The 12021-nt window shown below is 43.1% G+C and overlaps 1 protein-coding gene across 9 annotated transcripts in view; it reads right to left on the reverse strand.

Annotated features, from left to right (window-relative positions):
* Nucleotides 1–12021, reverse strand: part of ARMC9 (armadillo repeat containing 9) — a 73623-nt gene that overhangs the window by 3839 nt on the left and 57763 nt on the right. For 8 of the 9 annotated variants that reach the window (XM_085892850.1, XM_085892851.1, XM_085892847.1 and 5 more), the window contains 2 exons: nt 9882–9956; nt 981–1071 (listed from right to left, as the gene is read on the reverse strand). In XM_085892850.1, coding sequence (XP_085748976.1) covers nt 981–1071; nt 9882–9956 — 166 coding nt within the window. Of the gene's footprint in view, nt 1–980; nt 1072–7466; nt 9526–9881; nt 9957–12021 lie in introns of those variants that run through there. The other variant, XM_085892852.1, reaches the window with a different exon arrangement.

The following is a 12021-nucleotide window of genomic DNA, read 5'->3' on the forward strand; positions in this document are numbered from 1 at the left end:
AAAAGAAAACCATAAGCCATAGGAAATGAGGTTATACAACTAACATAATGACGATGCAAACTATTTTTGACCATTTCAAGAAATTGAAAACGTTTTAGAAAGCAATACATTTCAACAAAATGTCTGACAAGTTTCACCGATTGCATCGTATCTACAAGCAAAGCAATTGTTAAGGGTGTTGTGGTTAAATAGTAATTAACATGAATAAGTCGATTAAAAAACAACTCAAATACAAAGAGTGGAATTAAGAAGAAAGGGAGGGTAATTGAAGAACAATAATTCTGAGTTGGTGTGAAAAAGAGGGTTCAAAGCTATTTCTTTGAACCTGACACCATGAAAATAAGTCATCTCATTTATTACTTCAGTATGATTTACAGCCTTAGTCGAGGATAGTTTGGTGATAATGTACTCTCCTTTGAGAAGTATTGTTGAATTTGATTCCTGAGATAAACAACACAAACTACGACTACCACTACTACTACTACTACTACTGCTACTACTACTACTACTACTACTACCCCAATTAATCCCACTTTCTTGTAGGGTTGGGTGAGGTTAGTCAACCTTTACTTCACGTCTTTCTCAAATAAAAGGAGTTTGGCCAAAGTCTTTTTCAAACCAGTTGGCCAGGCATGACGTTCGACTCGCCATGGTTTGTAATTTGTTGAGGGTGCCGGCAATACTTTGCCTACTCTCCGCAAAAGACACTGTGAGATCTTTAATGTCCACCAACTGATGCAAGTGCCTAGTCATTGGGTCGCCAGCTTCGATGGGGGCAAATATTACCACCATAACTGTGTATGCAATAAACAGACAGCTCCGAAAGATAAGAGGACAATCATCACCTAGGTTCTGTAACGAACCTTGAAAGTTTAGGCTCTGTGCTCTGGGTCTTTGACCTACTGGTAATTTGTTCGGTTATTGACTAACCCAGTGGGTAATCTTCCTTGAGATGTTTCCCATTGATAGATATGCCTTACCAGAATTCAGCTGCATTAAAACAAACTCTATCTGCAGTTTAAGCTGCTCGTTTTCTTCTTCCAAGAAGCACTTCAGAATATCCTCTAAGCCCTGTTAAACAACAGCAAACATTAATCGCAATGTACCAATGCATCAAGGCTCGACTCGATACACATTTGCAAATATTTTGATAAAGACATAACATGACTGTCCTGGTTGTCCATAGGTAATAAAAAAAAAACATAGGGGCAATACTCCTGGGTCCTCACCTGGTAGCAGCTGGATAAGATAACCAGGGAACCACTGGAAGGCATGGATGCCCCACAAAATATGTAACAGAGGAGAAAGTAAATACCTGTGGAATTTTTATATAATGCCGTGAACAAACTTTGATATACCACGGGTGATGAAGGTTGTGGTCAAGTTTCATCGACATTGAGTGTGTGGTTTCGGAGAAGAAAGCAAAGACATATTTGGGGGGACAACCCCCCCCCCCCCGAGAAGCCCTTGGACCACAATTTTTTTCATGTCATGAACAAACTTTAGTACATAACGAGTGATGAAGGTGGTGGTCAAGTGTGTGTAGTTTTGGAGAAGAAAGCGAATACATATTACCCCCCTCCCCCCTCTATCCCCTGAGACTCCGATTCTTCTAATGTCATGAAAAAACTTTGGTACATCACAGTTGATGAAGGTTGTGGGGAAGTTTAATTGCAATCCTGTGTGTAGTTTCTGAGAAGAAAGCAAATACATATTTTGGAGGTCAACAGCCCCTTACACTCCCTTAGACCCTGATTTTTCTAATTTCCTGAACAAACTTTGGTATATCACAGGTGATGAAGGTTGTGGTGAGTTTTCTTCAGAATTGTGTGTGTAGTTTCAGAGAAGAAAGGAAATACATATTTTGGGGGCAACCCCCCATAATCTCCGAGACTCTGACTTTTTGAATGTTCTGAACAATCTTTGGTTCAACACGGATGATAAAGGTTGTGGTCAAGTTTCATCAGAATTGCACGTGTAGTTTCTGAGAAGAAAGCAAATACCTATTTTGGGGGGGGCACCCCCGTAGACTCCTTTCAGGCTCGATTTTCTTAATGCCATGAACAAACTTTGGTACATAAACGGTGATAAATGTTGTGGTAAAGTTTAATCGAAATTGTTTGTGTAATTTGAGAGAAGAAGTTGCAAGTAAATGTGGACGGATGGACTGACGGACGGATGACTCGCCATTGCATAAGCTCCCCGGAACTATGTTCTGGCAATCTGGAACAAGCTCCGATAACAGACCGCTTTTTCATCCTGTGTTTATGATCTTAACTTAACAAAGTTACATCTGTTGTTTCTTCAAATGGCCTCTCTTTGTTCAGTTCATTTCCTTTGATGTATTAACCTCGCACTGGAGAGATCACATATACACTCATTATACTCTATGTCGAGTTAAGTTTCTGCTTGCGACATCGTTGCAGGCTAAGCTTCCTTGTGCCCAAGTCTTGTGGAATATTTGAGGACGATCATGTGTATTTTAATGAGTTTGTTTAAAAGGAACTTTTACCGCGATATCTCATATCACACTGTTTGAACTTGTGCGTTTCATGTCAGAGTTCCTTCGGCCTTGTGGAGGTGCTTGTTAAAGTCAGGTCTGTTGATCAACATTATGGCATGGGTGGGGGTGGGGGGACCAAGCGTGTACACTCGTTAATAGACTAGTGGGGTGGGGGGACTAAGTGTGTACACTCGTTAATAGACTAGTGGGGTGGGGGGACCAAGTGTGTACACTCGTTAATAGACTAGTGGGGTGGGGGACCAAGTGTGTACACTCGTTAATAGACTAGTGGGGGGGAGGACCTAGTGTGTACACTCGTTAATAGACTAGTGGGGTGGGGGGACTAAGTGTGTACACTCGTTAATAGACTAGTGGGGTGGGGGACCAAGTGTGTACACTCGTTAATAGACTAGTGGGGGGGGGAGGACCTAGTGTGTACACTCGTTAATAGACTAGTGGGGTGGGGGACCAAGTGTGTACACTCGTTAATAGACTAGTGGGGTGGGGGACCAAGTGTGTACACTCGTTAATAGACTAGTGGGGGGGGAGGACCTAGTGTGTACACTCGTTAATAGACTAGTGGGGTGGGGGACCAAGTGTGTACACTCGTTAATAGACTAGTGGGGTGGGGGACCAAGCGTGTACACTCGTTAATAGACTAGTGGGGGGGGACCTAGTGTGTACACTCGTTAATAGACTAGTGGGGTGGGGGGACCAAGTGTGTACACTCGTTAATAGACTAGTGGGGTGGGGGGACCAAGTGTGTACACTCGTTAATAGACTAGTGGGGTGGGGGGACCAAGTGTGTACACTCGTTAATAGACTAGTGGGGTGGGGGGACCAAGTGTGTACACTCGTTAATAGACTAGTGGGGGGGGGAGGACCTAGTGTGTACACTCGTTAATAGACTAGTTGGGGGGGCGGGGTTCAACGTTTGTACCAGTGTTTGTATCATAACAATGAGCCCGTGTCCACCTGATCATTCAGCTCTTTTGCTCCAAGCACTGGCTGTTTTATGCCGAGCACATACAAAACTGATGGATATGGTTTCAAAGGGAACAAACATGGTCTCGAAAGGGTAAAGTGAGGAACGGGCCGACTGCTGACGACATTGCAGCACTACAGGAGACAACTGAGGCAAGTGAAAGAGCCAAGTGGGAGAAAGGTTGCTGCTATAACACAGAAACAAAGCTCTGGTTTTCAGAACGAAGGTAAAATAGTTGCACCAAATGCATTTTTGCCATGGTCTGCTCGTCTGGCTCACGGAAGTAGCCATACGAGCAAACGGGGGATGCAGATGGAGGTGCTAGGTACATGGCACGCTCCAAGGTTTACAGCTGTGGCAGAACATTTTTGTCGAAGCTGTGTGTATTGTCAACACCATGATGTTGGGAAAGTGTTTAAACAACTATAAGGGGCTTAAAACAGCAGATATTACTAAGGAACTCTGCAAAGCTTTGCAAATAAAACAACACTTCCACTGTCTATACCATCCTGAGTCGGCAGGACAAGTAGAATGCCAGAATGGCAAACTTCAGAACAAACTTGCTTAAATACGTGATGAAACAGGTTTTAAATGGCCAGAGGCTATTCCTCTGGCACTGATGTCAATGAGGTCAATGGTAAACAGGTGCATCGGACTATCCCCACATGAAATACTGATGGGGAGACCGATGCGAGTGCTGATAACAGCTCCATTAACCCTGAAACAAATGGACATACACATGATGGACGAGACAATTATTAACTTCTGAGCTGCCCTAACAAAGGTTGTCAAATAATTCAACTCGCAGGTCAAACAAGCGCGACCAGAACCGGCTGCGGAGGAACACTACAGCATCCAGCCTGGCGACTGGGTGTACATCAAGGTGTTCAAGCGGAAGAATGCACTGAGGGCACGTTAAATGCACCAGGTATTATTGGTTACCCACACACCAGGTATAATTGGTTACCCACACCAGGTATTATTGGTTACCCACACAGCTGTCAAGTGAGAAGGTAAGCCAAGATGGACTCACGCACGCATCTCACTGCAAAAGAGCATACAGGAAGTTGTAAAGAGAAGAGAGGAAACCTGCAAGTGGGAAGAACGTTACCGGGGGTTCATGACATATGTCGCAGTGCTTCTGATTAGAATGTGCATAATCGTGATAATATGGACGATAACAGATAGTGAGGGCATTATGGGAATGCCATGGAGAGCAGAATGTTTGGTTGGTCTGAAGCAGAGGAAACAAGGGAATGGGTCGTGACAGGGTACGCAGGGCAGAAGAAGGTAAACATTGGGACCAATTGCATGAGAAAGGTGTGTATGGGATAAACACCTTTTTGACCCTGTCGCACAATTTTGCAATGAATGAAAATAAGGTGAAGTGTTGGGTGTGTGCCCACCTACCGCACTCTTCACAAACAGGATTGCCGTTAGCGATGATCCCATTTGAGGAAATTGATTATGGTGGAGCCGGATGGTACCATAACTATGCCTTGAATAGAACAGGCAATGAGTCATGCACGAGCTTTGTGGGCGGGTGGTACCCTCCTTACAGCTTAGCAAAGAGACCCCCGTATTTTAGGATTACGTGCAAACGAGCAGGGTTCCTTTGCCTAACCTGGACAAATCCAACCAGCAAATTTTATGCAGGCAAATCTACAGTACCTGTAATTCATCAATGGAGGTGAACGATATGGCAGATAACCAGAAGGGCATAAATGGGACGTATGCTAAAGTAGCGTCAAACGGTACGTACTTTGTATGCGGGTTTAGAGCCTATCCATGGTTGCCACTTAATTGGACCAGATCCTGTTATTTGGGATTTGTGGTGCCACATATACACCTAACCACTAGCCTGCTGCTAAAGGTATTCTGCGATGTAAGAGGAGCATTTTAGAAGGGGAACTCGCAGCAATGACAATCCCCCCAATATGTGGCGTGGGAAGCAGGAAGAGAGCTTATTGAAATGACAGTCTCATTGGAGGAATTGGGGAACAAAACCGCTGATGGTTTTGAGAAAGTCAATGTTGAGGTGGCCATACTCTGCACAATGACCAAACAAAATAGATTAGATTTTGGCATGATATTGGCAGCCCAAGGAGGTACTTGCGCTGTAATTGGGAAGGAATGTTGCACATACATTCCAGATAATTCTGAAAAAAAACTCCATGATGTTGTACAACATGTAAGGAAGGTAGCTGCAAAGTACCATGACTATCTTAAGGGATGGGAGTTTGGATCTTGGTTAAAGGGAGTGTTTGGTGGTTGGGGAACATGGATACTCCAAAATATTGTTCGTTTGACTCATGATATTCGTCGCTGTTGTTGTCATCATAGCGTGCATAAGAACAATAATCGGTGTGTGTGTGTGTGTGTGTGTGTGTGTGTGTGTGTGTGTGTGTGTGTGTGTGTGTGTGTGTGTGTGTGTGTGTGTGTGTGTGTGTGTGTGTGTGTGTGTGTGTGTGTGTGTGTTTGACCGCTGTTTCTTGCCAACCACTGGTCCGATCTAATTGAAACTTGCAAGATATCTTGCTGGGGACCTGAGGATGTGCCTTTTCAAGGTTTGATATTAATCGGACAAGTGCTTCCAAAGTTATGGCCATTTATTTACCAAACCAATTACAAGACACGTTGTTGCGTGGCGTGGCCGATGGGGAAGGGAAGCTCAGCCGCGTTCCCCATTATGGGTTACAACGTACGGACTTCCGGACAATGATGACTTCGTGTATTCTAATAATTTCTCGATTTCTTATGCGCATTTATAGATAAACACAATGCCCCAAGTTATGATCGTTTTCATATTCGACGGTGCATAAATTTCGGTAACATCAGAGTGAGCTGGTATGCTCCGAACCAGGTAGTAAATTTTTTTCTCTCTCTTCTCTTTTTGTTTTTCCTTGCCACGACATTGCGAAAAGGTAAAATACGTTGGCGCTAATTGAATAATTTGGTATTAAAACTAAATTGCGAATAATCGTAACTGCGAATAATATGCGAACTTCCGGGCCACGCACGTACGGGCACGCGAGAGCGAAGAAACGGCCTGTGTGGTTGCTGTTTGTTGCTCGCGGTTTGAATACTTATTTATTATTATTATTTTTTTTTACGGGCATGTACTCGTCTATAATTCCAGCAATGTGTGTGTGTGTGTGTGTGTGTGTGTGTGTGTGTGTGTGTGTGTGTGTGTGTGTGTGTGTGTGTGTGTGTGTGTGTGTGTCTGTATGCGACCGCCGTTTCTCGACGACCGCCGGTCCGATCTGATTGAAACTTTCCAGGAATATTGCCGGGGCCGCACAGACGTGCCTTTTCAACGTTTGATATTAATCGGACGAGCGGTTCCCAAGTTACGGCCATTTATCTGTCAACCAATCACAGGACACGGTGCTATAACATCACGAATGACGTCACAATTAATGGGTTTTTTTTGCATGATTGATGTCACAATTCTTCTTCTTCTTCATTTGGTATGACGTCACAATCGACGCTGGAGACCTTAGTATGTGCCTTTTCAAGGTTTGATATTAATCGGACGAGCGGTTCCCAAGTTACGGCCATTTATCTGTCAACCAATGAAAAGACACGGTGCTATGACATCACGAATGACGTCACAATTAATGTTTATTTATTTATTTATTGCACAATTGACGTCACAATTCTTCTTCTTCGTTTGGTATGACGTCACAATTGACGCTGGGGACAATTGACGCTAGGAAAAATGTGCCTTTTCAAGGTTTGATATCGTTCTTCCTCCATTTCAGCTGTTTCCCAGGGTTTGAATTAATTGTTCAAATAATTAATTAATCCCAAGGTTTGGGGGGGCGAGAGAGAAGGGACGAGAGAGAGGGGGCGTCACAATTTGAGAGAGGAGGGGGCGAGAGAGGGGCGGGAGAGGGGGTGTGAGAGGGGGCGAGAGAGAGGGACGAGAGAGAGGGGCGAGAGAGAGGGGCGAGAGAGGAGGGAGGAGAGAGGAGGGGCGAGACTAGGGGGGAGACAGGAGGGAAGAGGGGGGGGGGTGTCACAATTCTTCTTTTTCTTCGTTTGATATGACGTCACAATTGAGGCTGGGGACCTGAGTATGTTTCCCAGGTGTTTCCCAAGTTATGGCCATTTATGATACGGTTGATCCGATCTAATTGAAATAATGCCCCAATCCAGTCGTCGTTTACGAGAGTGAAGGAACGCAGCTGCACCTACGGGCCTGCACTAGTGAGGTAAAATGCCAATTAGGTTGAGTTAGTGCTTTGAGAAAGAATTTAATAAATATGTGCTGGGAAAGCTAGTGGGGAGGCATGGTACACATTCCTTAGTGGTAGTAAAAGACCTTGTAAAAATCTTATCTGTTCCTGGCCCAGATAGCCAGCGCAAGAAATCACATGTTCTTTCCTCCCCTCCTCGAGGAAATCTGAAGCAAGCTCCGAAAGCAAACCGTTTTTCATCCTGTGTTTGTGATTTTAATTTTACAAAGTTCCATCTGTTGCTTCTCCAAAAGGTCTCTCTTTGTTCAGTTAATTTCCTTTCATGTATTAACTACACCCTGGAGGGATCACAAATATACTCGTTATACTCCATGTATAGTTAAGTTTCTGCTTGTGACATCGTTGCAGGCTAAGCTTCCTTATGCACAAGTCTCGTCTTATATTTGCTGCTAAATAAACTGCTTAAACTGAACAAAAAATTATTTATGCTTCAAGGTGGCCTGGTCTTGCACCCTCTGCCCTTTCCGTACTCCCCCATCTTCCAGGTTTATGTATGGCACATTTGGTCTGCCAGTTACCCCCTTCTGGTATACCCCCAAAATCCAGACTTACTCTTCACCTGCACTCACTTGTTCCCCTTTTTTTCCACCTGTGAAACCTTCTTCCTCGATCTCTTCAATCTCATTCTCACCTCCATGGCTTCCACCATTCATCCACAGTCATGATCTTTTATAAACCCATTTATCCACCCCGATCCCACATCTTTCTTTTTTTCTAGTCTCTCCTTCCACTTCTGTGATTGAGAGTTTGTGGCTATATCCATGCTGTTCACGACCCATGTCCTTCCCTTACCGTCATTCTTTTCCACATCCCTTTTTACTCCAAGTCTCCCTCTATTTTGTCCCTCAACCCTGCTGTTGGTGTTTCCACCTTCCCCCTCCCCATCACTCTTTCTACTGTTCTTTTAGTTCTGCTCCATCCTGACCCATTTTGTGTTCTAGCTCCTCCACGAGACTCGACATTGCATACAAAAGAAAATGCAACATTTTGTTTAATGTGTATTTCATTGGACCAGAAGATAATTTTGTGTTGTCAGGCATGATGTTTTACAGTTCCTTACATCATGAACATCCATCCATCCATCCATCCATCAGGACCATACTCTGTGCAGAGCGTTGACATTGCCTAAGCCATTCCTGGCCGAATGGGCACAATCCTAGACAGGTTGCCACTCCGACACAGGATACCAGCAAGCTGGTACTCATCTTGCCAACCTCAGAAGGATAACAGGCTGAGTCAACCCCACCTGGTGTTAATTCAATAGCCAAGCAAGATTTGAATTCAGGACCCAAGGATCCCAAGCCCACCACTCTAGCCATTAAGCTAACACCAGGCATACATAATGAACATGAGAAGTCATGATGTAGAGTTTTACATTATTTGGTTCTCAGGGTGATATAATATTAAAATTTTTAATTGTTTTCCACCAATCACAAATGCTGTGTCTGCATTTTTGCAGATTTATTCATACCGATTTTGAAGTGTTATCATGTATACATCTCATGCATAATATCATTTTGAGAATGCAGCCACGTTTGATCTGTGAGCAAAACACAACATGTGCTTAACAATCATCCAATAATTTCAGTGTAGTGGTCGACATCCAATAATTTAAGTGCCGTGTACGTATGTAGACAGTGCAACGACTGCCTTGATTCTCACAATCTTGATTCTGCCTTGCTAAAGGAGTCCAGGAGCTTGGTTGTGGCTTGGCTCCAATCTGACACAGAGGTTCGAAATTTGCAAATGCAGCCAAAACTTGTCTCTTGCTAAGCCTGGTGCAAATATCAAGTGCAGGATAATTTGAAAGAAATGAATGTACGAGTACATTACTTGAATTACAAAGACGTTAGTACACATTGGATAAATCGCTGCAGAAAAGTGGATTTGAATGTTTAATCCAAGTATTGTGTATGAACTCTGATCTTATAGCACCACCAATACAAATGGAACAACCTATTGGATCTTAAACCACAACTTAAACTTCATCAACAACTGATGAATTACAACACTTCCACAGTCAATTTTGATTTTCATAGAGATATTAAACTTTTGCAATTAAAAAACACATATCAGTTTCTGACCAAGGCAAATCAAACCGAACATATTTATGAACTGTGATAGCTCTTACTATAGCTCTGGCTTCTTCACGTAGGGCAGGCAATGACAAAAGGTTGTACAAGGCCCCATTGATATATTGCCAAAGCTGAAAAAAGACAAAAGCACATTGTGTCCCACTGTGATATCATTAAACAATTTTGAATCACATTTTATCTTCCTTGTACAAGGCACCCATGATGAACAGTGAAAGCCAAAAAACGGAAAATTGTGTACCGCTGTTATCAATCATTTTTTAATCATTCAAATTTTACTCCGTAAAACATCAGCAAAAATTCTGAGGCATAACTTGTCACTACTCATGGCAGTTTCTTCAAAATCTCACAATATTTTGTTCATTTGACTATCCTGTACACAGAGCATAATGACACAACGGTCTCATAAATTTAGAGGGGTAACTATAATGGTGGGTCTTTTTAAAAATCAAATTAATTCACTTCACACCCACCATTCAACTACGATAATCTATAATAATAAATGTCAGTGTGTGTCATTCCGTCAGTCAGTCAGTCTCCGCCATAACTCCAAAACCATGAGACCTCGTGACCCCAAACTTTGCATGCATACTGTCACTGAACTCCAAGGTAGTTTGTGAATGAAAATTGGGTGTTTGGGTTAATTTAAACACCCCTTTTGAAGATAATTCACGGCCTTATTTAATTATTTTTTTCAAGTCGTCATCCTTGGTCAGACCTTGAGTCAGCCTTCTCTATCAGCTTGCTGGGGTCTTAATTTGCCATTTTGTTTGGCATGCTCAACAATGCCTTTGATATAATTTATTTATTTATATATGCAATGTCCTACTAACAAGGGGAGCAGGAGACAACAGGGATGGGAGAGGGAAGCACAAAACAGTTGGGAATAGACACATGAAGATATCTGAGGAAGGAAGAGGGATGGGGTGGCGTACACAGGGTAAACAAGATGGAGACTACAGGAACTTTCAGGAAGGAAAGCCGAGAATATGAAGGAGGTGGGACTTCACTTGGAACAGGCCGCAACGGTTTCTTAACGATAAAGCACTCAAATTTATTTTTCACTTTCCTCACTCATATCATCGAATGCCTCATCTTCATACCTACGAAGCGCTGGGTACATCACAATGCTTAGAAACGCCTGGAGACGGCAGTATTCATGGCTTTATTTCATTTCCACACATGTGATAACCTCGAGAATCTCTTAACCTGAGTCAAATTTCCAAATTTAAAAAACCTCTTATTTGACCTCAGCAGCAGTTCCGACTGCTAAAAAAATAAAAATGTTCATTTGTCCAATTTGGACATTGTTTGACATTCTGGGCATATGAGTATTCCTGGTTTTATTTGGTTTCTGCAAATGTGATAACCTCGAGAATCTCTTCACCTGAGCCAGATTTCAAAATTTAAAATGCGGAATTGACCTAAGCAGCATTTCCGACTGCAAAAGTGTTCATTCATCAAATTTGCCCATTGTTTGACACTTCAGAGGTCTCCGGTTGTCTCCAGATGGTGTTCAATATGAGCGCGCTGGCTTGGTAAGCGATTCGTGATCGGTTATAACAATCATCACCTGGAGATGCCTGGAATGTCAAAATTAAGCAAATGAACACTTTTTTTAGCAGTTAGAACTGATGCCAAGGTCAATTCTGCAGTTTCAATTTTGAAATTAAGCTCAGGTGAAGAGATTCTAGAGCTTATAGCATTTCAGCTGTAATGCTTATAAATGTCCAGAGTTGCATTCGCACATTATTTGATACTCTGGATGGTGGTTACCTCTGGACGTGTCCAGATGGTGGCTATTTCTGGATGTGTTGGGATGGTAGTTATGCCCAGATGGTGGTTGTCTCTGGACATGTCCGAATGGTAGTTATCTCCGGACGGTGTATGTCTCAGGACGTTTCCATATGGTGTTTGTCTCCAGACATATCCGGACGGTGGTTATCTCCGGACATGTCAAGATGGTGTATGTATGTCGCCAGACGCATCCAGGCAGTGTTTGTCTCCAGATATGTCTGAAGGGTGTTTATCTCTGGGCAGTGTAAGTCTCTGGACATGGCCAGATGGTGTTTTTCTCCGGATGTGTCTGGGCAGAGTTTATGCCTGGGCGGTGTTTGTTTCTGGATGTGTTCAGGCAGCGTTTGTCTCTGGACATGTCCGGGCGGTGCTTGTATTGAG

Source organism: Eptatretus burgeri, chromosome 8 (assembly GCF_056783735.1).
Source record: "Eptatretus burgeri isolate ZD-2024b chromosome 8, Ebu_testis_v1, whole genome shotgun sequence".
Taxonomy (NCBI): domain Eukaryota; kingdom Metazoa; phylum Chordata; class Myxini; order Myxiniformes; family Myxinidae; genus Eptatretus; species Eptatretus burgeri.